The following is a 16,424-nucleotide window of genomic DNA, read 5'->3' as shown; positions in this document are numbered from 1 at the left end:
CAATTCACTCTACTGTGCATCGATTTATCTTTGATTGGCCGTAATCGTGTTCAATGACAACTAATTGCAAGGTGCATCTCGTCAAGAAACTGTCAAGCCAGTTAAATTTCAAAGTCGAATTTAAATTGCCTATTAGTGCAATTGCGGTCAAGATTGATCTAGAAAAGGGTTAAATGGTAAGAAGTGTAATTTGTATTTATTGTTCTTCATGGCAACTCTGTTACAATGTGCTTATGAATTTGTTTATTTATAGTCGTAGACAAATTTACGGTAAACTTACTATTAAGTGGTTAACGAAACTTATAAACATCACTGCATCACTGAAGTCGAAGTATCAATTGCATAGCATAAACACTCTGCATTTATTCCACTGAACACGATACTGTGGTTTTAAACTTTCAGAGTGTTTTTCACTCAAGGAATCTTGTTGGATCTACAAAATGAGCCCTTTCTTTCTTGATTAATAATATTAATGTTGTTAGAATTACTGTGTTTCTAGTTTTGTCGACGCCACAAAAAGCATTAAATAAATAAATAAAACATATGCAAAATCGCTTCAAACACGTTTATTTTTAATTTCACAAAAAAAACACACAACTTTTTTATACATTAAATCTAACGTAAATTTAAGAAGTCGTTCATAAAAATTATATTTATAAAATAATTTTATAATTTTGGTATACTTTCTTTTGAGGACAAAAATTTAAAATTTTCGTTTCACATACAAATAATTATTGTAATATAATTGTGATATAAGTATGTGCCATTATAGAGTGAGCTAATACGCGGTCACCAACTGATCTCGATACGGTCAGTCCGTGACCAAGTCGATCACAGAGAAAATTTACACAATTTTCAAGGGCATCAATACCCTTTTTCTATTTCTAAATATCAAATATGGAATATTTATGGAAGTATATATGCAAGTAGTTACGATATTGGCACAAGAGAACGTCAGTTTCATTGTAATACTTTTCAGGATATACCAGAATACGATTAAAAACTTACTTACACCTGCTTGCCTTTATTGAGGAGCAAGCAACGCCCGGAAAATGCTGACTTCGTGCTAATACATTTTACTTATAATATATACGAAAGGATAGTTTAAAATACTTTTATAAAATTTTAGTTTTCATTACTACTTCTATAAGTATTATGTTTGTTATTTATTTGTGTCTCAATGATGTTTTTAAATAAAATCGTTTTTCTTATTTCTTTTAAATTTAAAAGCCACTCCCAAAGTGAATTTCCCACTAATTTCTATCAACAAAGAGCCCTTGACACCAATATTATTTGTGAATCTAATCTATTATTAACGATACTTATGATATTTTTGGAAGTAGAGAGTCAGTCGATGAGTTATATATAATTTCTTCTGAGACTTTTTACAAGTATTATTTTTACTGTTTTTAATAAAAAAAACTTCTTCAAGTATTTACTCAATAAAATGAGTGAAAAAAGTGAGTGTACACAAAACAGTATGCACGTATTTGGGGCAATAAGTGAAAATCAAAATCGACCATAAAATAAATTTTTGACTAAGGAGAGACAGTCAAATATGAGCTTTGCCAAAGAACTTCTTTAAGTTTAATATCAAACAAAGTATTAACCAAATCACTGTAAAACTGAATTGAAGAGGAGCTATAAGCGATCTGTTACTAATTCTATAGTCAAGTTCACTAGAATCTAATACTTACAACGACGAATCACAATTCAATTGTCATTAATTACTTTAATTGCAATAATAAAAGCGAATTTTTTAATAAGCACTATTTAGTAACTATTAAATAATAAACGTAATCAAATGCGTGCAATTAAATATTAACAGTTTTATTCATAGTCAGTTATGGGAGCTTTATAAGCCCCATATGAGCAAAACATTCTAAAAGTTTTATTAATTTTTACTCTAAATAATACTTTTTGACGGCTATTTTTGTGATGGGCTTATCGAGTTCAAATAATTAATTATGAATAAGATCCACAGTCAGTTATTGGAATGTACGATATAATTTATGATTGATTAAAATTATATGTTTATTATGCTGTTTCTGATATACTCTTTTTAAGAGAGGCTTGGCAAACGAATTATGATGACCCGGAATTAATGTCGTCTATTATTTATAACAAAATAAAAATTAACAAACAACATAGAGCTGAATATTGCGTTATTAACATAAATTATCTTTATTTTTAATACCAAAAAATATCATTACAAAATATACAGGCAATACCAATTTTATACATACGACATTGATGCGTTTCCAGAATATTATAATATAAATTATGTGATGTTTTTCTTTTATCTGTCGAGAAATGAGAAGACAATCTGCAATGCATCGACCTCTGGAATGGTCACTTCATGGTTTTTACGTGACATTATTATAACTGTACCTCTAGTAAAAAATGCTATAAATACTATTATATCCTTAGTAAGGTTCAAAGTAAATTTAAAAGATTAAAATAAACGACAATTTAAATAATATGTCATTCAGAAAATTTGGAAATAAACGTATTATATAAATCTACGCATTCACGCAATTCTAACACGTTAATTATAGAAATAGTTCCAAAACAAAATATCATTAAATTTAGACAGGAAAAACTACATTAATTAAACCGACTGAAAATACTTTTTCCTTTTGGCACAAAGGGATAAAATCCTGAAATGAATCGATTATAATAAATGCCGTCACGATTTAAACTATTCCTATCACATAAATCAGTGACTCGATTCAAGAAATATTTTTTTAACAATGACAATACCCGTGACTAATGTTATTGTCATACTTTATTATGTTCGGATGATATCTTCAAGCTTTCTTAATTTAAATTTAGTTAAAATCTAGATAGACTAGTTTTTAAAACGCATTATTTACAATTCTAGCTGTTGGAACTACAATCGTTACTCACATGAAAGTGGACTTTATGATCTTACTCTTAAAGATAAATATTGCTTGCGATTTCGAAGTTACACTTCTAAATTGTTATGCGTACATTAATATTGCACGGTTCGTTACTAAATTCATTATTTCCATGAGTTTAACAAAGCGCATAATAAATTCCAATATTTATTTGAAATTTTCACGAGTGATCGATGTCATCAGAAATCGTCACATTCCGTTTACCACCAGAGATTAATTGAGAATTTTTATTGCCAGTTTAAATTTTCTTTTTCGTTTTTTTTTTTAATTATCACCTTTAACTCTCTGATATGTCTTGCAAATTCAACAAACGTCACAAGCCGAAGTGAGTAAGTAGTTCGACTGAGACATCCCTAAATTGGATCTCTTATATCGTCTTTTCGCATTAAAAGTGTACAATTATCAAAAATATTCGAAATTGTGTTAAAATGCGGAATCATTTGGTATCACCAGTAATTTTCTCATAAATACTGTCCAAAGAGCGTAGTTTAGCTTTCATAAAAAAAAAAAAATTGTTTACCTATGTTTTGACTATTATTAACAAAATTAATACATAATTTTATCTTATTTTAAAAGACAGATAACATAACTAGTTAAAAATAAAAAATAAAATGTTGCAAAGATAATTAATATTAAAAATATCACATGTTAAGCCTTTAAAACAGTCTCCTGTAAAATTAGTAAGTTTTGAGATTATACAGTTTTAATGCAAGAAGACGATATATTTTTATCACGTCTACAACTCGCGAGACAAAATTTAGAAAGGACGTTTCATCGATAAATTACAATAACTGGAAATGAGAATCTACGTTGTGATGTAGAAGCGTTGCTAGAGTCACGTGGAGAGCATAAGCCCTCCCAGCTGTCGGCACTAGGGATAGAACCCGGGACTCCGAGGTCGGCGCGCCCTCTGTGCCCGTGTACCGAGCCACTCGCGCCATCGCCGCTGCGCTTATCTGTTCAACGAATAAAAATATTTATTAATCAAATTACATATCACCACCTAAATGGATTAAGACGTGTAAGGAAAGAATAACATAAAAACGCTAAGTCGTTTACAAGACAATTCAGGCTGCCAACAATTATCGTGGTCTTTATAAAGATTGAATTATTAAAAAGAACTCGAGGTCCTGTAGTCGAAATTCGACTATAATTAATTAGAATTGTAAGTTTGTACACTATTATGATTGTATTTTATACTTCTATAATCACTAATTTCGCAGAGGCTACTCTATAAAAAAATATTAATAAAGAAAAACAATATTTAATCTATTCTCAATTTGACCACAGACGTGAAGAACAAAAGCTTGACAATAAATAGTATGCATGCGTGTGTACGTCAAATACATGGCATGTAGTGTGTGTAATGTTTTCTTTATTGATTTAATGTATCTTTTATGCATTATTTAAAAAAAATATTTGCATTGTGCACTTCTCTATATTCTCTATAAGTGTAAAAAACTTCATACTCCTCCGTCAGCGCAATTTTCGTAAAAAGGGATACAAAGTTTTTGCTTCACGTATTTAACATATAGATATTTGATTCGATGCTTTTTGAAATTAAAGTAAGATTATTTAATGGATTTAGTAAAACTTATAAGGTTTTCGGTTAGCGAAATAATAGGACAGTAAATTGCGTAAAAAGTAAATTTTAATAAATACATTAAATTTATTTTATATAGAAATAAAAATCAAAATAAATTTTAATAAATTTGAATTAAAAATAGTGCTTTTCAGGATATTATCAAAATAGCCCTTCTAGTCATATCTTTTCATAAAATATTTATAACTACTGATACCATGCACTCCACGCTTTTTTTACAATAAAATCATTTCTTCTTACACTATTTTTAATTCAAATTTATTAAAATTTATTTTCTTATTGTTAGTTGGATTTTCTATAAAAGCGTATTTTGTTAGTTTTTTAAACTATTATTTATTTAACATCTGGCTACACAAATACTGGAAGTATAGTAGGAGGAGAGAACCGATTTTAGTCTGTGGGATTTCTTAATATAAAAAAGTCTATTTAAGACTCTTTGAATAAGTTTTTCTTCGACATTAACGTCTGAATTATTGGTAATAAAAAACAAAAAACTCGATTTTTATACTACTAAAAACTGAGAATAAAGATGTGGTTGGTGATAACCAAATTATTTTTGTGAATGAAGCGATGTTCAGATGATAATTGTGATCTCAATTTGTAGCCTGCTAATATCGATAAAGACCTAATAGGGGATCGAATTAATTAATGAAAAAAAAAAAAAACTATGCGAAATGTTACCTGAAATTCGTCGTCTTCGTCCACCGCCCTGGACTCTAACAACTTCGATTGCCTTCTCTGAGTCACGATAAGCTATAAAAAAACAATAAACAAACACTAGAGAACTTACAATTGATAGTGAAATGGAAAGATAACGGTGAACATAAAGATAGGATAGAGAATAGATTATAGATAGTGGATAATAATAGATAATACATAGAGGATAGAATAAAATATATTTTTTAAGGTTTTTAGTGATATGTAATAATGACCTAAAATATAGTTACCAAAATTATTCAATATGTATTTTACCTAGAATCAAATAAACAGTGCAGTAAGGTGCCTATGTACAAGAATAATATAAATATAAATAATATAATATATAAATAAATAATGATAAAGTCGTCGTGGCCTAAAAGATAAGACATCTGTGTGCTTACTACGAGTTTTTTAACGTTCTCGATAGCGAAAAAGTTAACTTAAATTGGTATGGAGTTGGAACAGCGCCCCTAGCGGCAAACGTAGGCAAACGTTCCGACTCCATACAAATTTCAGTTAACTTTTACGCTATCGAAAACGTTACAAGACTCGCACTAAGTGCACTTCTGTGTTCGTGTCGTCCGATGTGATTGAGTCAGTGTTCAAATCCTGTAACTAGGCAATTTTGTAATGTACTGAACACATGTTCACGAGTGACTTTCACAATGCAGGTATGACAAGACCGAGTAAAAATCAAACTTCAATATTTGATTCTTTGCATAATCAATTACCGGTGGTTCAGATCGTAAATCAGTATTATCACGCTTATTTTAAGGTCTCACGCTTACAAAATAATTGATGCTTGGATTACCAGTTATTGATCCCAGGGTTAATCATTCGCTAGTTAGCACAACAAAAAATCCTCCATCCATATGTCCAAAAAAGTATACATAATATATTATTGCAGTAAAATATTACTCGAATTACAGATTATATTATAGCAGTAAAAAATTACTGGAATTACAGATTATATTATAGCAGTAAAAAATTACTGGAATTACAGATTATATTATAGCAGTAAAAAATTACTGGAATTACAGATTATATTATAGCAGTAAAAAATTACTGGAATTACAGATTATATTATAGCAGTAAAAAATTACTGGAATTACAGATTATATTATAGCAGTAAAAAATTACCCGTATTACAGGTCCCTGGTAAGGCTCCAGAGTACAGAAACGAAAGTCGATCATCTCAACGATACGTTCCGTTTGAGGATCGGCTACAACCAGGAACTGTAATCAGAGTTTTAGTCTTGGTCACTTTTAACGGCACACGCACAAATCGCTAAACGCTATTCACTCGAGGACAACAGATGAATAAAAAAAATTAAAGGTATTTTAATTTGTGATTTTTAATGATTACACTTTTGTTGTCATAAACAGTTTATTGACCTTCGCTAATTTATGAAATTTGTTCAAGCGACTCTAACGCCATCTATTGCATGTCGATAATAATATATTTTAAAATTTCACAATTTTATTCAAAACTCATCATTGCCATTGTCAAGATTTCCGCTGTCCTCTGATAATTCAGAAGCAAGCTGAACAATGACAATAGAGAAATGAATGAATCTTATCCATATATGTATAAGCCGTCAAAGTTGAAACCGTCAAGGAATAATGTTTTATTTATTTATTTGACATAGTTATAATTGCCGATTACTGCAGAAAAATATCCCATTTGAATGGGTTGGATTCTTTAATATCCTACGATTTTTAAGCACATCTGTCTGCTTAATTTATTTTCAGATAGACGGGGGCATAGTTCTTATGATTCAATTCAAATTTATTATGACGATTTGTGCTTAAGTGAAAGTTTCTGACTTTTTTTTAATGCTTAGATGGGTGGACGTGCTCACAGCCCATCTGCAGTTACTGGAGCCCATAGAAATCTACAACGTAAATGCGCCACCCACCTTGAGATAGTACGGACTTACAAGAGGCCCTAACATATAGTACCATCAACCTGCGAGTGGTGGCACGCGAATCGTTTCAGTGAATATGTTAAAATATTTCTAGATCAAACATGTCAGGTTTTCATTAGAACGTAAAGTAATAGAGCGGTTCCCGCATTGAACATGTTACCTTGTGTGTGAGGAGTAGCTGCAGCGGCGCGTTATCCAGCAAGGCTTCGAACCCCGAGAGGGCGGTCAGCTCGGCTAGCCTAAACGACCACCGCACGCAGTCGCGTCGCCAGCCGTTCCGTGATACCGTCTCGTTCGATCGTAAAGTGGGACGAGGCTGTATATAAATTTAATCGTATCTGCTTAGGTACGCCTACTAAATACACTAGCCGTATTCGCCCGCTTCGCTGGGCATTTAAAATTAACATTATTATTGATTGTCATCATTATTAGGGAGTCCAACACTCACATCAATATAATATCCACTAAGTACATGTATTTTCTACATGGATACCAAGTTTCAAGTCAATCGAATGCATGGTTCAGTAATTATAACAGAACATCCGTAAAAACCACTGTAGATTTATATATTAGTATAGACTAAATACACAAGTATTCTTATTAATGCGAAATCTATATATTAATACGTGAAGCAAAAAATTTGTACCCCTTAACCCTCAGACACAGCCCACTGAGTTTCTCGCCGGATCTTCTCAGTGGGTCGCGTTTCCGATCCGGTGGTAGATTCTGCGAAGTACTGCTCTTGCTAGGGTTCGTGTTCCCAACGTCGTCAGGTTTGAGCCCCGTGAGCTCACCTACTAGTTAAGGTTACGCTGAAGCCTCTCAAGGCTCTCAGTTTGGTAGCAAAAAAAAAAATGTACCCCTTTTTACGAAAATTGCGTGGACGGAGGAAGATTAAATTTCCCACACTTATAGAGGATATAGAGAAGAAGTGCACAATTCTAATATATTTTTTAAAATTATACATTAAAAATACATTAAATCAATAAAGAAAACATTACCCACACTACCATATATTTGACACAAAACATACGTATAAATATACTCTGTGTATTGTCAATTGTGAAACATTTGTTATTCTATAAAGTCTGTGGTCAAATTGAGAATAGATTAATATTTTGGTCTTTAATATTATTTATCTATAATGTAGTTATGGCGAAATCTGTATTATATATTATAGAATATATTAATATCTGTATTATTAAAGAAGTATAATAGTGTTTAACAATAGAAACATAATAATGTTTAAATTTTTTATTTCAATTAACTATAGTCGAATTTCGACTACTACGGGGACCACTAGTATATTAAATTTACGCAAAAAAAAGTTGTAAACTGGGGTAACACATAGCATACTTCGATGCTTCCAATGAACACTACGCTAACTCCAAATTCTTAGATTTACAGGAGGAGCGTTTAAACGAAAAAAGTTGATAAAATCCTTATTATTGCAGATATATTTATGTTTTTTTTTGTGTAACTAGCTGATTTACTCTTGCTTCGAACCCCATCAATAATGAATAATTGTAATACTTTTAACATAGTGAAGCGATTTGCATGACAAACGAAAATTTCATAATTTTGAGTTAGAGTAGTGTTCATTGGAGGCATCGACTTTATACCGTGGTTAATGCTATTAACCAAGGAACATCGGATATTTACTAACAAATACGACAATGTGTTCGTTAGTATTAGTGGTTCCTCCTTAGTCGAAATTCGACTATAATTAATTGAAATTATAAGTTTGAACATTATTATGATTCTATTGTGAAAGACTAGTAACCGTAATCACAGATTTCGTCAAGACTACACTATAAACAATATTAACCTTTTTTTTTTAGGAGTTTATGGCCTGTTATTAGACCTTTAGGCCAAAATATTAAGCTATTCTCAATTTGACCACAGACTATAAGCAACAAAAGTTTGACAATAAATATAGAATATACATATGTGTGTGTGTGTGTCAAATACATGGTAGTCTGTGTAATTTTTTTGTTGATTTAATGTATTAATAATGCATAATTTGAAAAAAAATTATCATTCTGCACTCCTTCTCTATATTCCCTATAAGTGTGGGATATTTCAAACTCCTCCGTCCGTGCAATTTTCGTATAAAAGGGGTACAAAGTTTTTTATTCACGAATTAATATATAGATAAGCTAGATGACATTCGTCAATACTTTTCTTAGACATTACCTGAGGCACTGGGTCCCAGCCGGTCTGTCTCAACAAGCCGTGTCCAGCGTAGGCCACTAAGTCAGCTGTGGCGCTGAGCGGTTTCGTCAGAGCACCCAGCAAACCCCTTCGCAAGGCGGTCGCTCCGCTTTCTGTTTCACCCACCGCTACCCCTACCAAGGGATGGTGAGCCAAACCTCCAACCGCTCCTGTTATGAAGAACAGTAATCTGTATATTGATACGTGAAGCAAAAACTTTGTACCTCTCTTTACGAAAATTGTGCGGACGGAGGAGTATGAAATTTTCACACTTATAGAGAATATAGAGGAGTGCAGAATGTTAATATTTTTTTTGATTATGCATAAAAAATACATTGAATCAATAAAAAAAAACACTACCATGTATTTGACACACACACGCTTGCATACTATTTGTTTATTGTCAAACTTTGCTTATTGCGTATAGTCTGCGGTCAAATTGAGAATAGATTAAATATTGTTTGTCTTTAATAATATTTGTCTATAGTGTAGTCTTGGCGAAATCTGTGATTATAAAAGTATAATTCGACAACGAATCATAATAATGTTCAAACTTATAATTTCAATTAATTATAATCGAATTTCGACTACAGGGGGGACCACTAGTATTCATTAGTATACTTATTGTTTAATATCCAGATCTGTCTATACTAATGTTCGATCTTTTTATTGTTAAGATTGGATGGAAGAGTTCTCGACCTACCTGGTGTTAAGTGGTTACTGGATCCCATAGAAATCAACAACGTAAAACCGCCACCCATCTTGAGACATGAGTTCTAAGGTCTCAGTATAGTTATAGTTACCTTTTTTTATTGCTTAGATGGGTGGACGAGCTCACATCCCACCTGGTATTAAGTGGTTAGAGCCCATAGACATGAAACGCATTGTTGCTTCACAGCAGAAATAGGCAGGGTGGTGGTACCTACCCGTACGGACTCAAAATGTCCTACCACCAGTAAGATATTAATAGCCAATAAGATATTATAATATTACCTAAAATATTAATAGCAAAATTCGTGATTCCCGCGACGAGTCCCGCCACAAAGCTAGGGGGCGGTCTCCTCCTGGCAGCTGCCGCTCTTCTCGCGTGCTCTTCATCACCCGCCAGCAGATCCAGGTTTCTGGCCAGAGATCCTGCCCACGCACTGAGAGATTTCAGTAGGGCGGCCACAGCCGCTGACGCCACTCCTCGAACTCCTCCCGTGGCGCTGCCGACACGAGCCGCCAGGGCGCCGGGAGCACCGAGCAACTCTAGACCTCCAACTACCCACCCTAACGGAAATTTAACAAAATCATTACTGTAATTTTTTGATATTTTTATAGAACATAAATTGCAATTTAAAAGTTATGTGAAATCTGTTAGATTCATACTTGACATGTTAAACTAACTATTATGGCAATGGTAAACCTCTATTGCTTTTATTGTTGTGCTATCATAGAGACGATCAATTATTGCTTTTATGTTTTAAAGCGATACTATTGTAATTAAATCAGAAGATAAATTACAGCAGGATTACTGTGGTGATGAGTGATAACAGTCCTACACTGATATCACAACGCCAACGCCAACTATATAATATTACTACATAGTAGTGTGCTAAGTGAACGGACCGCAGACACAGCCCACTGAGTGTCTCGCCGGATCTTCTCAGTGGCTCGCGTTGCCGATCCGGTGGTAGATTCTGCGAAGCACTGCTCTTGCTTAAGCTAGTCAACGAGGGCAACGACATCAGGTTTGAGTCCCATAAGCTCATCTATTAGTTAAGGCTACGCTGAAATGATCTCTCAAGACCATAAGCTTAAAAAACATGGTATTCAAAATATTGACTTCAGTTCGAGATACTGAAGTTGCGTACCTGCTCCAAGTATGGCGGCGGACAAGTAGTGCACGGTGAGCGCGTGCGTCAACCGCTCCGTTGACGTCATCATGTCCCGTAACTCGAACGCGCTCAGTCGCAACGGACTCTGATCTAGGGCTATGTACATCCGGACCTGGGACGAATTCAATCTTGTCATTCCATTTTACGCGCACAGACAACCTGTGTGCTTTTTTAAGGGATTTTATGACCTGTTACCTAATACCAGGTCAAGACAAGTCAAGTCAAGACCAATCGAGTCTTATTTTAATTTTAATGAAAACTTTTTTATACGAAAAACGATATTATGAAATAAAATGAAGTTGATTAATATGAAACATAGCATGAAATGAAATGAGATGATATGGGATTAAATATAATCTCAGTAAATTGGTCATTTACTGAGATTTTTCAGTGGACTTTTTGGAGGATTCTGAGAAGTTACGTTCGGCGGCTTTGTTTCATTTTCCCACATTTGTGCACTTTCACAGATTCTAAACAGTTAATAAGCTACTGTTATTACACATTTAAGCCTGAAGAAACACTACATAGACAAAATAAAACAAATCACACAACTTCACTCAACTTTCTTGCCAAAAAGTCTCTCAAAAGTTTTGTCAAAAGTGTGCTTAGTGAGTTTTTTAACGTTCTCGATAGCGTAAAAGTTAAAAAAAAAAAATGTGTGCGTGTACTAGTGTACACACGTAAGAAGTGAAACTTGTTTATGGCCTTATTTTTCGAAAAATGATCTACATGCAACTTTCTAGAAATTGGTTAAATAAAGTTAAATTAGATAAAGTTTAAACAAAAGGATTTTATTATCATAGACATGAATACAAATAATACAATTATTTCACTTTACCTTTTTGCTACTAAGATTATTACAGCATTTTAATAATACATCTCTTTGATATCATAATACCCTGGTACTTTTCTTCCTATAAATTAATAATAATAGCACGGTCCACGTGGTGTTAAATGGGGTTCCTGAGGTTCGTGAAGTTTGACCCACCTTGAGACATGAGGTCGATTTCTCAAATCCGAAACCATGCTTCAGAACATACCGCCGTTAATTATTAATAAATCTCTTTGCTATCATAATACCCTGGTACTTTTCTTCCTATTATTTTACGTAATAACAGTAATAAATAGCACGGTCCACGTGATATTATTAAGTGGGCTCCCTGAGATTATTGGAATTACAAAATGATTTCCGTAATCCACCTGGAGACATGAGGTCAATTTCTCAAATCGGAATCCATACTTCAGAACATACAGCCGTTAATTAATAAAGAAGGCTGTACGTCAGAGTAAAGTTATAATAATACATCTCTTTGATATCATAATACCCTGGTACTTTTCTTCCTATTATTTTACGTAATAACAATAATAGCACGGTCCACGTGATATTAAGTGGGTTACCTGGGATTATTGCAATTACAAAATGTATTCCGTGACCCACCTTGAGACATGAGGTCGGTTTCTCAAATGCGCATCCATACTTCAGAACATACAGCCGTTAATTAAAAGATGGCGCGTAACGGAAAAATGTGACGCGTAACCGAAAAATGTGACGGTAAATTTTTTTCCAACGCCGATAAGGAAGTTTCACTTCAAAATTGTATGAAGTCGGAAAGATTGCCTACGTTTGCCGCTAGGGGCGCTGTTCAAACTGCATTGAAATGAAATGAAAATATACTTTAAATGTCATTTCTATGTATATATTTATGCGAAACATATTGAAGTCTTATATAAAAGTATACCAATGATTACATTTAGAAATTCGTAGATCTTATACAAATTCGGTTACACGTGTCACTACGGGTCAGAAGAAAGTGGTTGTTACAAATACCGAGTAATCTTCTCGAAACTGATCTTTATATATAAGCACCAACTGTTCTACTTGAATACGGAGTTTCTCAAGCACTCACCGCTGTGTGTAAAGTTAGCGTCAGATCCAGTGGCCTTATGTGCAGTAGTCTGAGCCTCAGGGGAACTTGTAGGGATCGTTCTTCGGCTAGGAGTGAGGCCGCTTCGGTCACCGCATCAGGACTTGACTGAGCCAAACGAGACAGTTCCACGAGCGCTGTGACGTAGGCGTCCTCTATGTATAGCGCCAGCGGACCCACGTGGAAATCCAGTTCAGTTAGTTCTGTACAACAACAAAAAAAAACATATACAATTCTTAGATTTTTATCACATTACTAGCTGACCCGGCAGATTTCATAGTGCCTCAATCGATAAATAAAAGACTAAGCTTTTGTATAAAATAAACTTAAAACAAACAAAAGGAATCCGTCCGACGGGGGACACATTGAAGGAAAAACAAAATTGTTATTTTTAATTAATTCCGAGCGTTTGCATATTTATTTTAACCTTTTAGACCTTTCCTGGACTTCCACAAATAATTCAAGACTAAAATTAGCCAAATCGGTCCAGCCGTTCTCGAGTTTTAGCGAGACTAACGAACAGCAATTCATTTTTATATTATTACATTATTACTGTATATTTATTAGTTTTATCAAACCGTTGTCTCTTTGCCTTGCAATATAGGATGTTGCTTCGTGAACACGTATACATATTATTATTATAGATGACGGATTGGCTGGTTCTATAGTGTTTTTAAAATGATGACGTCAGCGTTTCTGACGCCATTCTCTTCATCATTGCCTTTGCCATTGCCTTCCATAAGTACAGTAACTAAGACTAACTAAACATATATAATTCGATTTGTCATTATAACGTTTTGAACTGCCTGCGTGCCTATCATATAAATCATTGTATGTCGGCGCAACTTCACTATTTAGTTAACTAAAAATAGTTAAAGTTAACGGTTTCCTTAATGTTACGCATGTCAACAACTGTTTAAGACGGTATTCTAGAAAATTGATGACTAAACTACCCCCACTTTCTACTATAAATACGACTAATTATTAATGTAATAAAAATCGAAAAACCCACAAAAACATATATTCTACGTAATTAATGGTGGTTGGGCGTCTTGTAAGTCCGCACGGGTAGGTACAATGATCCTACCTATCTCTAACACTTAAGCCGTTGTACTACAGAACTGCGACTTAGTTAGCTCATGTCTCAATGTCTTTTACGTTGTTAATGTTTAAGGACTTAACCACTTAATACAGATAAGGTGTGATTTTGTTCACCCATCTAAGCGATAAAAATATAGTTAAATTACAAGTTATAACATCACGAATGTGACGGCAATAACAGTCTTTTGAGGTCCAAGGGTCAGGTCGCGTATGGCTACGGGACTTTTTGGCGGGAACGCGAGGTGCGAAGTTTTGTGATTTGTTTTATTTTGTCTATTTAGTATTTCTTCAGATTTAAATGTGTAATAACGATGGTTTATTAACTTTTTATAATCTGTGACAGTGCACAAATGTGGGAAAATGAAACAAAGCAGCTGAACGTAACTTCTTGGGATCCTTAAAAAATCCACTGAAGAGGTCTCAGTAAATGACCACCATTTTTCATGAGAGTATATTTCATCCCATATCATCTCATCTCATTTTATTTCGATTTCATTTCATAGTATCATATTTCATATAAAAAAAGTTTCCATTACAATTAAAATAAGACTTGACCTAAAGGTCTTAGTTATCAGGTCATAAAATCACTTAAACAGTTAGTATTGGCTACGTATCCTGTATATACGAACCTTTGAAAGTATGTGTCAAAACAGTCCAGTTGTCGTGTTGAATCTTGATAAGCACTCGTGCGTTTTCGTGTTTGGTCGCGAACGCGTCGTCTGCAGAGAACATGGTCCAGAGCGGGGGCGGGCGCTCGTCCGGGCTCGGCGAGGGGTCCGCGCGGGTGCACGCGACGACCGCGAAGTCGTACTGACCCGTTTCGTATTGTTGATTATCGATTTGCACGTTCGATATCGATATGGCCGTTTTCGTTCGCTGTTTGAAAATAATCGATTTTTTTTGTAGTTTTTCATCATTGCTATAGTCTGATTCAGTTCATAATCTACATTACGAATGTGATGTTTAGTTGTGTTCGACTGAAAATTAATTATTTTAAAGTTGGCCAAAGACGTATAAGTAACACGCAAATACCATCAAATGTTTTTCATCTTGAGCGGTCTAGAAATAATTTAAACGAGTTTCGATCGTAAATCATTTTTATATAACACTATATCTATCGCAGCTTAAAAAACATACTGCAATGGCTTTTTTCAATGTGCAATTATTCCATGAGCACATCGATTGTTATAATTATATTGTTAACCCAACTGAATTCTAATACCTTAGCGTCGGCTACAATCAGTACGGCCACGCGATCCGCGTGCAACGCGATAAGCGGCAAAGTATCCATAGCGCTGGCCAATTCCACTATGACCCCAGCGATAACACAACGGAGCTGCTCGTTTTGGGGCCACATCCTGCCGTTTTCATCCCATTCTGAAAAAGATAGTGGCATGTTTACTTCTACACATAAATTACAGCTGGATTACAAAAGGGAATATCTGAAATACAGTAGGGCAGAGCTGATCACTACGATTTAATTGAAGCTATTTATTTACTGATTACTGGTTGATTTACCAAATTTAATCTACTGTAATTTGTATGCTTGAAAACTACAATACGCTATATTATGACACTATTATTATATTGACGTTTCAAAAGAACAAAAAATTCTACTAACTCACACTACTTAAAGAAATATGAAAAGATTTTGATAAGTGCGCTGCATTTTTAGGGGTGTCTAATGATAGAGCTTAAAACTTCAGATTTAATCAAAAGCTTCGTAAAAGCTAATCACAACTCTAACTCGTTATTGGTTTGATATGAACTGTTAGACCAGCCTGACGGATGTCGTAAGTCGCCACTAAAGAGGACCATTCTTTGTGGCGAGATTTTTAAGGGACCCATGCCCAGAAATCGACTATAGCACGGTCATCATGTTTTTGTCCCTTTACCTAATCACTGGTAGCATTAGAAGCTATTCCAGCTACGCGCGGATAGGACATCATAATGATGACCATTTATTCTGAATTTGTAACAAAAAAAATACAAAAGAGTTTTCGTTTTTTAACTGAACGATAAAGCATTTCCTTTCGCTATTCCGTACATTTCGTGTTTAAGCTTGGTAATCTAAAACTATAACAAGATCAAACAAATTCTGTACACTAAAGCATTATAATCAGTATTTATCTTTTTAAAAAAAAAATACCATC

At 33.9% G+C, this 16,424-nt stretch overlaps 1 protein-coding gene across 5 annotated transcripts in view; it reads right to left on the bottom strand.

Moving 5' to 3' along the window:
- Positions 1 to 550: 550 nt before the first annotated feature.
- The window catches only part of LOC101746464 (uncharacterized), an 89,933-nt gene continuing 74,059 nt past the window's right edge, over positions 551 to 16,424 (bottom strand). For all 5 annotated transcript variants that reach the window (XM_038012706.2, XM_062670768.1, XM_038012705.2 and 2 more), the window contains 10 exons: positions 15,494 to 15,648; positions 14,901 to 15,147; positions 13,153 to 13,373; positions 11,222 to 11,357; positions 10,359 to 10,637; positions 9,348 to 9,535; positions 7,312 to 7,467; positions 6,364 to 6,459; positions 5,206 to 5,277; positions 551 to 3,877 (listed from right to left, as the gene is read on the bottom strand). In XM_038012706.2, the coding sequence (XP_037868634.1) occupies positions 3,704 to 3,877; positions 5,206 to 5,277; positions 6,364 to 6,459; positions 7,312 to 7,467; positions 9,348 to 9,535; positions 10,359 to 10,637; positions 11,222 to 11,357; positions 13,153 to 13,373; positions 14,901 to 15,147; positions 15,494 to 15,648 (1,724 nt within the window). In that variant the 3' untranslated portion in view covers positions 551 to 3,703. The remainder of the gene's footprint in view (positions 3,878 to 5,205; positions 5,278 to 6,363; positions 6,460 to 7,311; positions 7,468 to 9,347; positions 9,536 to 10,358; positions 10,638 to 11,221; positions 11,358 to 13,152; positions 13,374 to 14,900; positions 15,148 to 15,493; positions 15,649 to 16,424) is intronic.

This window comes from Bombyx mori, chromosome 1 (genome assembly GCF_030269925.1).
Source record: "Bombyx mori chromosome 1, ASM3026992v2".
NCBI classification, from domain to species: Eukaryota; Metazoa; Arthropoda; class Insecta; order Lepidoptera; family Bombycidae; genus Bombyx; species Bombyx mori.
The sequence above is the reverse complement of the archived record's forward strand: the minus strand, read 5'-3'. Positions and strand labels throughout refer to the sequence as shown.